Here is a 12,696-nt window from a genome sequence, read left to right as displayed (position 1 = left end):
TTTCAATGCAGTTTCACAAGCTGCTCTATAGATCTTACAGTCCTGCAGGGCCAGTTGTCCTGGGGACTCAAATATGAACAGTCCCAGAGGATGTAGGTGAAGGGTCCATCTGCCCCAGCCTTAATACCTTCAGACGTAGCCTCAGCAGACCCCTTGAAGAGAAAGGCAAATACTTGTGCTGCCTCCCTCGAGTGCACTCCCAGCCTCCAATCATTCTCATTTCACAAATCTTCTCAAGCTTATTGCTTTGAAATCCAAGCCCTGACTCAGACACATGGAAATTTCCTTGCGATCACCATGTCCCTTGGCAAGGAGCTCCTCATATGAAGAGCTGCTTCCTTCTGTTCATTTTGAACCTAGCTCTTGCCAGCTCCATTTGATGGTCCATGGTTCTTGCTCTGGGAGAGACAGTGAATAATCGCTATTTGTTTCTCTTTCTAGGCCACTCATCATTTTTCAGACTTCAATTATTTCCCCCCTGGCAAGGTTCCCTTTCCCATGCTGGAAAGTCTCGATCCCTCTGGAAAATACCTATTCTCCTCTGAGATCTTGCTTGACATTCTCGGAGCCCCACCACCCTGCGGTCGGTGGCTGCCTCCAGTCATTCTGTTTCCAGTTGATTTGCTCCCAGTTAAAACCAGAGTCTCCCACATTAGCCATCTGGCAGCTCCCAGGGGCACTGTGATACTGTGATCCCCCAGACGTGACTCCAACCTAAGAGTCGGTGTGGTGGAGCAGGCTGCCTTCAGGGCTAAGAAAAGACTTCCTCCTGCATCCCAAATCTGTTCTGGTGATGGATCCAAAGATACCATGTGTGGTTTCTATTGAAAGCTGAAACACGCCATAAGGCAGAGGTTTTACAGATTCCATAAATAGCTACTATTTAGGATATATGATATGGAGGAGGTTTTAGAAATCAAAATATTTAGAGATTTGCATTATTTGTCTTGGCAGGAAGGAGCAGCCAAGACTGAAATACAAAATCTTCCTTCAAGGAGGGAACAGAGTTGAGGAAAACAGTGAATAGGGGGAATAACAGAGGTGTCAAAACCTCCAAGAATTCCTTTTGCGATGAATGGAAGCAGGAAACACAGCCTGGTATATCTGAAAGGAGAGAGAATTCATTGAAAATGTCTAGGTACATTTATATTCCTGATAGAAAATATTGATTTTTCAGACTGAATCTTGACATTTCCATCAAGACCATATTTTAATATTGCAAGAACATCCAGAATATTCAGCTAAAAGCAGCTTCAAGGTGGGCTGTGTTGGTGTGAGCTGCATCAGTGAGGACGTCTCCAGCTCATTCCCCAGCCTGTTCTCCTCCTCTCAGTTTTATTCTAGTCCCTGTGCGGAGATGTGTAACAGGAACGTTAAGATTGGTCTGAACGGGAATGTGTACAAATGTTGGGTCTGAATGCGCTGGTAGAAATGGCAGAAGCAGGGGAATGAAAGCGCTAGATGTTGGTGGCGCCTAGGTTAGCAGGTCATCATGGTCCTCTCGTCTCATCTCAATCTGATCTCAGTCGCATCCCTCCATGTGGTTTCCCAGTCTGCCGCTTGGTTGGATCTGTCTCCAAGCCTGTTTCTCGCACCCCCAGCCTCAATCTGCCATCTGTTGCCTCAGGCAGGGGTGTCAGTCTTGGTCTGTTGTCTTGGGCACATCAAACTGTCATGTCTCTTCTCTCAGGCAGCATGTCCGTGGCCAGCCCCGTGGGGACAGGGGCATGCAAGAGGTCCTGCATGGTCCCGGCAGCTCCTGCCCATACACCCTGCTCCCTGCCCAGGAGCCCAGCTTCGCCTACAACTTCCCCAGCACCCCTGAGCAGCAACTGGGGAAAAAGGGTGCCAAGAGCTCCCGGAGGTGGGGGAAGTGTGGGTGCAGGGTGAGGCGAGTTGCTTGTGGGTAGGCTGGAGGTGCAGCAATGGCTGAAATGGGCGTGGGGATGGAGGGGAGCTGCTACGTCTCTGCCCCAGACATCCTGGGAGCACGGATAGACCCACATCACAGGAAGAGTTGGGACGGGAGGGCAGAGGGAGTGCAGACATGCTGTGGATTTGGGATCATGGCTCGGCACACTCCTTCCAGGCTGGGCCTGCTGATGCTGGTGCTAACATCTCATGCCAAGTGTGCTGCAGCCTGGCTGGCCCCTTCCTGGGAGCTCCTCGGGACAGCCACTGTCCCCAGGCCCCCTGCTAGATTAAGGTCGGTGCTTCAGGCAAGATGAGCAACTCCTGATGGCTCAAGGGATGGACCAGCAGCAGGGTGACATCTTCCTAGTCCCGCTCTGTTCTGTGTGGTGTAGGGGCGAGTGGATCCATCCCAGGCCATTGGTGGTGGGACCTCATGCCCCTGGAGGTGCGAGGTTTCATCCTAGTGTCTGAATGGGCTCTGGAGCACAGGACAAGGGGGATTATAGAGCAGGCAGGATCCCAGGTGAATCCAGAGTTCCTCCGTTGCTCAGAGTGGGGTATACTGTGAGTCCTCTGCCACAGGCAAGTAAAACCTCAGCCTTGATTTGAGATGTCTTGATTCCCTCTCGCTTGGGGAGTTTAATCCCTCTGTATGATCTGGGGTGGCAGCGCTGCCATCAATGGGGAGAGAGAGGTGCAGGGAAGCGAATGGCTGTGTCGGGGCCTTCACTGCTTCAAAGGCAAAGCTGGAGACTGAGCTATGACGGCAGCCGAGGAACCGTGGGCTGCATGGGGGCTGCCTTCTTGCTATGTGATGGAGATGCCTGTCCCTGCTAGGTTCCAAAAGCCCCACTGGCAGCAGGTGCCCTGGGGTCCCAAGGGCTCTGTGGGTGATTCCCCCAGCTGCCCACTCTCCAGGATTGTGCAGCTCCCTGCCTCCGCAGCAGCAAAGCACCCACATGTGCTCTCACCCTGGCTCAGTTTTGCTCCTGCTTGGTAACAGAGTGTTTTGGTGAAACAAAAGGCTCTGTGTAAAACAAGTCCTGCAATGCCACCTAGCCCACGCTTTCTAACAAGTCTGGCTCAGTTTTTCAAAGACTTCAGCCTACTGAGACGTGGTGATGGTGTACATCATGCCCTGGCACACTCGGGAGCCCCAGGCCTGGAATCACCTCTCCTTCAGTCGGAGCAGGGAATCTCCTCATTTCATAGAATCATAGAATCATGGAACCATAGGGTTGGAAGGGACCTCTGGAGATCATCTACTCCAATCCCCCTGCCAGAGCAGGGTCACCCAGAGCAGGTGGCACAGGAACGCCTCCAGGTGGGTTTGGAATGTCTCCAGAGATGGAGACTCCACCACCTCTCTGGGCAGCCTGTGCCAGGGCTCTGCCACCCTCACAGCAAAGACGTTCCTCCTCATGTTTAGGTGGAACTTCCTATGCTCAAGTTTGTGCCCATTACCTCTTGTCCTGTCCCTGGGCACCACTGAGAAGAGCCTGGCCCCACCCTCCTGACACCCACCCTTTCAGTATTTATAAGTGTTGATAAGACCCCCCCTCAGCCGTCTTTTTTCCAGACTGAAGAGACCCAAATCCCTCAGCCTTTCTCCATAAGAGAGGTGTTCCAGTCCCCTCATCACCTTGGTAGCCCTTTGCTGTCCCCTCCTCAGCAGTTCCCTGTCCCTCTTGAATCGGGGAGCCCAGAACTGGACCCAGCACTCCAGGTGCGGCCTCCCCAGGGCAGGGCAGAGCAGAGGGGGAGGATGACCTCCCTCGACCTGCTGGCCACACTCTTCTTGATGCAAGAAGTTCCCTTCTAGTTCCTCCTCTGGGTTCCTACAAGGCCACCGCTTTGGGCACTGGTTTCTCTTTTGTATTCTTCCTCCATGGAGGAGCTAGATCCCTTTCTTCACTGGACCATCATGAACGGCAGCCTGCCCATGTGGCTTTCCCACTGTGGCTGTGGTTGTCCGGCACCCGGACACGTTCATGAGCACCATGAATACCTTGCTCTTCCCCCGCTCTCCTGAGGCTTCACACACAAGCCTTTGCCTGGAAGTCAGCAGAGCCCTTCTGTAGGGATGCAGCATTTCCAACAGGAACTGGAGTCACTGCCAGCACGGCGATACCATTCCTGTCCCAAACAACATGAGCTAAACCAGCAAATCTCTTCTGTGTGTGTCTGTGGCTGCTGGGACGATGACAAAGCAGTGTCAGGAGGGTGTTGATTCTATGCTGCTGGAACCAAATAATTATCTAAGGCAAGTCTGCTGTTCCAACACGGTCATGAACTTCTAAAGCTCTTTGTAAGCATTGCTGGCCAATTCTCGTGTCCATGGCTATTTTATCTGTCACTGGTATTAGTGAAACTGCAACGTAGCGACAGAACCAGTTTCCTAACGACTCACTGCAAGTGATGGTCAAGGACAGAAGGGGAGCCCAGACCTGGAGTGGCACCACGCTTGGTGTACCCTCTGCTCTGCATGCTTAGATACTGGTGGCCTTCTGGGTCCCATGGAAAAAGCCCCCATCTGATTGGGGCAGTGCTGCAGCGGGGCAGGGCTCGGATGCCGTGCGCCTTGCCGGCCCGCTGAGGGGGGAGGGCTGCCTGGCTCACGGACCCTCCCTGCTCCAGTGGCTGTGGGAGAAGTGAATTGTCCCCAGTTTGTCTGCGATGCAGATATTTTAGGAAACATGAGTGTGTGGCAGCCACGGTCGTTCTCCAAGCCATTTGCCATCATGTGACTTCTAGGCAAGAGGTCCATCTAATGATCTTCTGAATCGTTACTTCTAGGTTCTCTAAAGAGCCTTCAGTCAGGGGAAAGGAAGAGAGAGGTCATATCCTGTTGTCTTGTTATTTCATGGTATCCCATCATTATATAATATGCCGCATCAGGGCACTGTTGTCATCAGGGCTCTGGGCACTTCCCTCCACAGGACTGCGCGGCACCCTTGACACAGCACTTCTTCCATTGTGTCATGGCTTTCAGCAATGTTTCCGGCGTGTTTCCGTCCTCGCTCACTGTCTCCCTCTATAAAGCGGGCTGAACCCAGGGATCCCGCATCAGGCACAGCCGGGGGCACTCTGCAGCAGTCTAGCCTGCCTCCTACAATTTATCTCCACCCAACAGGAGCATGAAGACCTCCACAGCAGCCCTTGCTGTACTTTTTGTGGCTGTCCTCTGCTACCAGGTCTCTTCTTCTCCATGTGAGTCCAAGCTCTCCTCTCCGAGGATCTCTCCCTTTCTTTCTGTCGTATAAGGTTTAGTAACGCTTGGCAACTCTTCCTTCCAAGCATCTGCTGCGGGAAAGGAGAGGCATGTCTTGCTACTCCTTGGCTTCCTGAGGGAAGGGTGGCTGTGGTGGGAATCCATGGTGGGAGCAGCATCTCCTCCAGTGGCGACCTTCTGATCTTCTGACCCTGCTTCCCTCCCCACTGACACTTTTCCTGGTCTGGTTTAATCAAAAAACTTAACTTCTCTTCCAGTTGCCATCAACTTTTCTGGACCCTGCTGCATCCAATACAGGACCAAAGCGTTTCCCTTGAGCCGCATTATGATGTATGAGCACACGGGCAGCCACTGCCCCCAGCCAGCTGTGATGTGAGTAGATCTCTTGCCCAAATCCTTGGGGGCTCTGCTCAACTGAAGGGTGGCAGCACCAGGAAACCCCACATCACACCGCATCCTGGCAAGGCAATACACCAGGCTGGACTCGCCTGTGTTAGGAGAACAGCCTGGAAACATCTCAGAGGCCAATCCCACATCCCAGGCAGCCAGTTTCTGGAACTCCTTATTAGGTTTGAGCCAAAAGATCTTCTGCTGGTCACCCCCCTCCTCCCCAGATAGTGGGACCCAGGCAGGACGGTGTCCCAGTCGGGGCAGGTGTGCTGGGGACAAAGTGGCTTAAGCAGCAGAGAGCAGGACAGCTGTAATGACATTAAGCCAATCCCACACCCTGTATTTCCCTGGGGCTGTTCTGCAGCTATAGAGGTTTGGTTGGGTTCACCAGTGGCAAGGAACGGGTGGTTTTCTCCTCTCCTCTCCTCTCCTCTCCTCTCCTCTCCTCTCCTCTCCTCTCCTCTCCTCTCCTCTCCTCTCCTCTCCTCTCCTCTCCTCTCCTCTCCTCTCCTCTCCTCTCCTCTCCTCTCCTCTCCTCTCCTTCTCCTTCTCCTTCTCCTTCTCCTCTCCTTCTCCTCTCCTTCTCCTCTCCTCCTCTGTTAACTGAATTTCCTTCTGCAGATTTACCACAGTCAAAGGCAACAAGGTCTGTGGCAAACCTGATGAAAAGTGGGTCCAGGACGTCGTGAATGCCCAGAAGGACAAGGCAGGCAGTGGATGAGCAATGCCCTGCTCCCTCCAAGCATCACCTCTGCAAGGACCTGCTCTCATGGGCATCTCCGAGACACATCCCTCTTTTCGTATTGCCTGTGAATTTGGCAGACTATTTAATGCAGTGTTTTTCTCTTTTATTTAAGTTTATGCAAATGCAATTTTAATTTATTTGGCATTTTCGGTGAAACTTTTAATTCTAATTTGTACTGGTTGTGTTGATGTTATTTTGTGTAATAAAAAGGAGCAAAACCTGCAGCTTCTCCCACTGGCTCTAGGGATGCCTCTTGGAGGCTGTGGTGGGCAGGGTGGCCAAGAGGGGTCCGGTGGCTGGGAGGGGTCCAGCTGCCCCCAGCCCCTCTGTGCTGCACGTCCCCAGTGCGGCAGAGCGTTGCGGATCCTGCTGGCTCCCGGCGGGGCTCTGGGCAGCTGCCTGCACCTCCCACCCTGTGCCCGCACATAGCCCTGCCCTGGTCGATGCCCAAGCTTGCGGCCCTTTGCAGTGGGTGGGTGGGTCTCGTGGGGGGATGTCCCGGGGTGAGCGGCGGCATGGCGAGGCATGGGGGTCACCAAGCTCGCCCGGCGCCTTTGGGCAGCGGGTGAGCAATGCCGGGGCTGCTGCTGCAACCGGGGACTGCTCGGCTCAGCACACACCAGAAAGCAAACACCGTCTCCTCTGACATCCCAGTGCTCGGGGTTATCTTCGGGCCCGTGTTATTTCTGGCACTTCCTAATTAGTCCTGTGCTCCCGGCAGGGTTTTTCTTTCACTTCAACCTGCCGGGATAGCGGAAGGCCCAGCCTTTGGGGCTGGCGGCGGCTGTCCCAGCTGGCGCCACGCTCCTCCCCCAGCCAGCACGGAAGCTCCCACGGCCGGCGCGGCACGGCGGCGAGGCCGGTATCTCCTCCAGGCTCTCGTGGGGCTGCTGGCATTGCCTCACCACGAGGCCACCGCAGCCGTGCCTGCCTGCCAGCCTACCTTTGACCCCAGGGGAAGGACGTGCCCAGCGCAGCCGGCCAGCAGCGGCCACCATGGCGCTCACGGGTGCCCTGGAGCGGCTGCAGGAGGAGGCCATCTGCCCCATCTGCCTGGAGTACATGAGCGAGCCCGTCAGCATCGACTGCGGGCACAACTTCTGCGGGGGCTGCATTGCCAAGCACTGCCAGGAGAAGGGTCTCTGGGGCGATGGGCCCTTCTCCTGCCCGCAGTGCCGGGCCTCCTGCCACCGCAGCGGCTTCCGACCCAACCGGCAGCTGGCCAACATTGTGGAGAGCATCCGGCAGCTAGGGCTGCGGGGCGGCCCGGGGACGGAGCCGGGGCCGGGGACCCCGCTCTGCGCCCAGCATGATGAGCGCCTCAAGCTCTTCTGCGAGGAGGAGGAGGAGGCCATCTGCGTGGTGTGCCGGGAGTCCCTGCACCACCGCTCCCACACCGTCTACCCCATTGAGGAGGCTGCGCAGGTGTACAAGGTAGGGGAGGTTGGGCTCTGGGGGTCCCTGTCCTGCCCCAGTGCACCCTGGACACGCCAGCACCGGGGAGATCGGCCGCCGGGATCCCACTGCACCTCTCCCAGTAGCCCTGGGAAAACAGAGGAGGGGGTGGCAGCGATGGTGGCACCCACCCAGCCTCTCTCATCGCAGGGATGAGGCCAGACGCGCTGTTTCCAAGGTTGCAGAGGCACCCAGGGTCACCCCTGCCCACCCGGGTTCATGGAGCCAGCCGGGTGCCCTGCTCCTCCGTCACCCCCCCGCAGAAGGGGGGCGGTGGGTCCTGCTCTGGGGACGTGTCACCTTGGTGGAGGGGTGCACCATGTCCCAGCCATGCTCCTGACTGCACACTGCCAGCCGCCCCTGTGCTGCCGGGAGCAGTCACTGTGTTCTCCAAAACCTAAACAGTGAGAAAAATACGGGGAAAAGCCAAGGAGTGCGGACAGGGTTAATGCTGCGAGCGGAGTGAAGAGCACAGCTGCTGGGTTTGGGTGCCAGGGCTGGCACCGCCTGGCGCCGCCGGGTCACCGTCCCCTGGCTGCCACGGCAGAGGGGGCCCGGCCGAACTGCGGCACTGCTGGGGCGAGCTGAGCCCGTTTCTTCTCTTTTCAGGTCAAACTCCAGAAATCCCTGGAGCATCTTTCGAAGGAAGTGGAGGAGGTGAAGAAGCGTGAGTCAGCGGAAAGAATGAAAACCCAGGAGTGCAAGGCAGGTGCCTGGCTTAATTCTTAAAGAACGAGCTTTCAGAGATATCAGCAATTATGATCCTGTCTGGGGCTGTGGATTTTGCATCGTCCTTAGGGTGGGACACGTCCCCATGTCCTGCGGTTGTATGGAGACTGGTGCTGGAAACCAGCTCAGTGACGGTGTGCGGCTCTATAAAAAAGATTAAAAAGGTTCACAAAGAAACGCTTTGCAAAGAGCAGCACACCAGCTCCACTGAAACCGCGGGGGCTTGTGTGCCGGCTAAACAAATAGACACTGGGTATTTTATATTAGCCTTTTGTTTTACAATGTGTGCTTGAGGTACAAGCCAGGTGTGGGCAATAGGTCACAGCCATAGGAACTAGAAGTGTTTCTATTGAAAAAAACCAAAGAGCTGAATTACTGCACCTCTGCCCGACTCCAGGCAGTCCCGGGGAGGTATGGCGCCAGCAAAACAACTGCATTTCACGTCCCTCCGGGGTGGAAACTGGAAAGTAAAAGTAACTGCAGGAAAGGAAACGAAACTGCTGGACTGAGTTATCCAGCCCCGAGTTAGAGTTGATGATTAATCAGCTTTGGCAGGGAAAACAGGTTTCTCCGGACTCCCCTAGTTATTTGCTCTGCTCCCCTGCCTGCCTGCCGCCGCTCGGCCAAGCGGGTGGCAAGTTTTTGGGGCGTCCCTGCGTGCCCGCCATCCCCCTCGGGCTGGGATGGGGCCGGGGATGGAGGTTGTGAAAGAGCCACATCACTGTCTCCCCCTCACCTGAGTCAGGGCTCTGAGATCATGGCTCAGCTGCTGCCGGCTTCCTCCCGGCCCAGCGGCTGGTTAAGCTTTTTTAGTAAAAAGGAAAAAATGTCCCTTGCGAGCAATGAGGAGGAAGTGGTAGTGACCGTCCTGGCTTATCAAGCCTTTGTGACTCAGGTCCAAGAAATCATGTGCTTGGACAGAAAAATATTGCGTTTCAGTTTCCTTTAGTTTATCTTCTGAGTTTTGAGGTTTCGTGGTCCTGGCTAACTGCAGCGTGTTTCCCTGGTGCTTCAGGTTTCGAGCAAAGTGACAATTTTTAGGGCTCAGGCAAAAAACCCTAAAGCACTGGCAGGCCCTGCCTGTTGCTGGCTGTAGTGAAAGCTCTCAGACAACCGGGGAGTCCTCCTCAGTTCCCCCTTTCCATCCCTCCTCAGCCCCAGGGATTCTTCCACCTCTTTCCCATTGCTGGGGGTTTTTCCGCACACGGAGCATTTCCTTCGGGCTGCCTAAGGAAATTCAGGTTAGCCTGAATCTCGCTGGAGGGATGAGTTGTACCACATCTAATAAAAACCTACCCCGACACCTGATGGCATCTCCTTGCAGACCAGCAGCCCCCCTGCACGAGGCATCATTAGACATCTGAGGTCCAGCTGAGCAGAAATGCTCCGGGACAAAGTCCCACTGCTGGTAAACTGAGGATGTCGAGTTGGACCTCAGGCCAGGTGAAAGCATGGCAGTTAGCCTCTGGCTGCTTTTTTAAATAAATGCACTTATCAAAAAAATGCGGTGGTTTCCCAGAGCCTGGTGCCAGGCGTGGATGCCGGCGCATCCGGCTCTGTCTCAGCTGCCTGGCTAATGCTGCCTCTCCTCACCCCATGTATCTTCTTATTGCCAGGAGGCAGTGAAGAAGAAGCGGGAGAGGATTGTGAGCGAGTTCGGGAAGTTGCATCGGCTGCTGGCTGATGAGGAGAAGCTGCTGCTCCAGAAGCTGGAGGAGGAGGAGAAGCAGATTCTGCTGATGATCAATGAAAACCTGGCGAAGCTGGTGGAGCAGAAGTCCTTGCTCGAGGAGCTCATCCTGGAGATAAAGGAGAAGACCCAGCAGCCGGCAGACAGGCTGCTCAAGGTCAGGCTATGCCACCAGCCCCACTGACTTGGCCCCGATGCCTTTGCCATTTGGCCAGGTGGCTGGGGACAGGCTGGCTGGTGGGTGCAAGGCACTGGAACCCCACACCCAGAATGGTTTTTCTCTTCTCCTTCTAGGACATGAAAAGCATCTTGAGCAGGTAGGTACCCATGCTTGTTCCTCCAACTGTCCTGGCTGCCTCCAGGCTCTGCGATGTTCGTGTCTGCTCCATGCCAGCCACCCCCTGTCCTCTTTGCCCAGCATCTGGTCTGGTCCTCCCTGAGGCTGACAAAGGAAGGACTGAGACCAGAGGTGGCTGGAGAAGAGACTCCATCCTCTTCTTCCAGGGCCCCAGAGCCAAGGTCTTCCCTCCCTGGCCTTGTGGTGTGTGAGATGCGTCCCCTCTGAAGGGACATGCTGCCTGGCTGGCCTTGCTCCTACCTTCCTTCCCAGGGACTGGCACTGCCGCTACCCTCACCGTTTAGCTCTGATCCCATCGGGGTTGCCAATAAGCAAGCAGTTATCCCTAGTGCTCTTCACAGCTGAAGAGCTTGAGGGAGGAGACGCATCTGTGCAGCCAACAGAAAGGCGTTAACCACCCCCCGCCTCCGGCAGGAGACTGGCCGTACCGTGGGCTCTGGATACAGCCCATGGGCATCGCTCTCCTTTCAGGTCCGAGGGGGTAAAGCTCCAGTCCCCCAAGGCTGTGTCTGTGACCCTGAAGGAAAACTACAGCATCCCTGAGCGCTGCCTGGGCATGAGGGACATGCTGAAGAAGTTCAAAGGTAAAAGGGGGCTGTTTTCATGCCAGCTCCTGGTGCATTTGGCCTCTGGTCCACTCCGCCATGCCCTGGGGCACAGGAAGGTGTTTCCAATAAGCTCTGTCCAGCTGGTCCCAGTTTGTGTCCTGATGAGTTCAGGCTGGTTTCATGGTGTGGAGACCTTCCTCATTCTGGTCTTGGGGGGTTTGTGAGCTGACCCTGAAGCCTAGGAGGTCACTCAGGAGTTTCAGGCCCTGTGTTGCCCACGAACTCATGCTTTCAGTGCTGGCTGTTTCTGAAGCTGTGCCAGGGGCTGTGGAGCTGCCCTCATTCTGTTTCTACTCTGCAGCCAGAAGCCAAATGTTTTGATGTGGTTTATGGTTAGTATGGTTTTCTGTGTTGCACTTCCCCACTGCCAGGCAGCGCTGGAAGCTGTGCAAAACCATGGGCGTGAGCAAATAAATGTGGGAGGTGGGAAGATCTGGAAAAGCCCAGCATCCAGGTCGCAGGCACCCGCTCCTGTCTGTGCCTGCAGACCCCTGAAGCCTTGTCTGTCCTTCCACCCCTCTCTCGCTCCAGTGGACGTGACTCTGGACCCTGAGACGGCGCACCCTGAGCTTACCCTGTCCGAGGACCGCAAGAGCGTGCGGTATGGGAGTAAGAAGCTGATTCTGTCCCTCTTCGACAACGCCAAGAGGTTCAGCACTGCTCCGGTGGTGCTGGGGAGTCAGGTCTTCTTCTCGGGCCGCTCTTACTGGGAGGTGCAGGTGGGAGACAAGCCCGAGTGGGGCTTGGGGCTGTGCAGGGAGTCTGCCAGCCGGAAAGGCAACATTCTTTTCTCCCCAAACAATGGCTACTGGGTGCTACGGCTGCAAAACGGGGGCAACTATGAGGCCCTCACCTTGCCCGTCTCCCCTCTGACCATGAGCGTGAGACCCCGGCGCATTGGGATCTTCTTGGACTATGAGGCAGGAGAAATCTCCTTTTACAACGTGACTGACCGCTCCCACATTTACACCTTCACCGACAAGTTTTTGGGGAACCTCCGTCCTCTCTTCTTCCTGGGTGCCTTTTTGGGGGGCAGAAATGCAGAGCCCTTGGTGATCTCCTGGGTCAGGGACACGCAGGGGTCCGGGTGCATCATCCTGTGACAGCGGCTGCCCTGGCTTCTCACCGGCGGGCAGAGACCTGAGAGCCCGACCAACTCCTCCCGTGAGCGGGGCAGCTCCGGGGAAATGGCTGTGTGCCTTGGTGAGTGTCATGGCAGGTTCCTGTGTGCTCCAGGCTGCTGGTGGTGACTGCCAAGAGTGACACCCACCCCATGCCACATCCGTGCTGGGAAGGGCGCTTTGCAGAGGGGACGTACCATAATGGGGACAGGGGAGCCCACTGACCACCGCTGCCCTGATGCCCATCTCATGGGCTGCTGGAGAAGGGTGGGCACCCAGCCTGCTTTGTAGTGCTGATTTTGATGTGATTTGTGCTGAAACAAGGCAATAAAGGGTTGATTTGGGGAGCCTTGTGCTGTTAGCAGTGTGGTTTTGTGGTGCGTCCATCCCTGCTTGTGAGCCCCAGCTAATACCCAACATTTCAGAGGGCAAAGGGTGCTGCTGGACCTGGTTC

At 55.7% G+C, this 12,696-nt stretch overlaps 2 protein-coding genes across 2 annotated transcripts; both read left to right on the top strand.

The window, feature by feature from the left end:
* Positions 1 to 4,989: 4,989 nt before the first annotated feature.
* LOC141746778 (C-C motif chemokine 4 homolog) lies at positions 4,990 to 6,503 on the top strand. The gene is made up of 3 exons (XM_074595876.1): positions 4,990 to 5,124; positions 5,404 to 5,518; positions 6,158 to 6,503. The coding sequence occupies exons 1-3, from the start codon at positions 5,052 to 5,054 to the stop codon at positions 6,255 to 6,257; spliced, it is 288 nt and encodes a 95-aa protein (XP_074451977.1). The 5' UTR covers positions 4,990 to 5,051; the 3' UTR covers positions 6,258 to 6,503.
* A 511-nt stretch (positions 6,504 to 7,014) lies between these two features.
* LOC141746776 (E3 ubiquitin-protein ligase TRIM39-like) lies at positions 7,015 to 12,589 on the top strand. Its single transcript, XM_074595874.1, has 6 exons — positions 7,015 to 7,715; positions 8,346 to 8,441; positions 10,082 to 10,312; positions 10,450 to 10,472; positions 10,985 to 11,097; positions 11,653 to 12,589. Exons 1-6 carry the CDS (start codon positions 7,278 to 7,280, stop codon positions 12,222 to 12,224), a joined length of 1,473 nt encoding a protein of 490 aa, XP_074451975.1. The 5' UTR covers positions 7,015 to 7,277; the 3' UTR covers positions 12,225 to 12,589.
* Positions 12,590 to 12,696: the final 107 nt, after the last annotated feature.

This window comes from Larus michahellis, chromosome 7 (genome assembly GCF_964199755.1).
Source record: "Larus michahellis chromosome 7, bLarMic1.1, whole genome shotgun sequence".
Lineage (NCBI taxonomy): Eukaryota > Metazoa > Chordata > Aves > Charadriiformes > Laridae > Larus > Larus michahellis.
The sequence above is the reverse complement of the archived record's forward strand: the minus strand, read 5'-3'. Positions and strand labels throughout refer to the sequence as shown.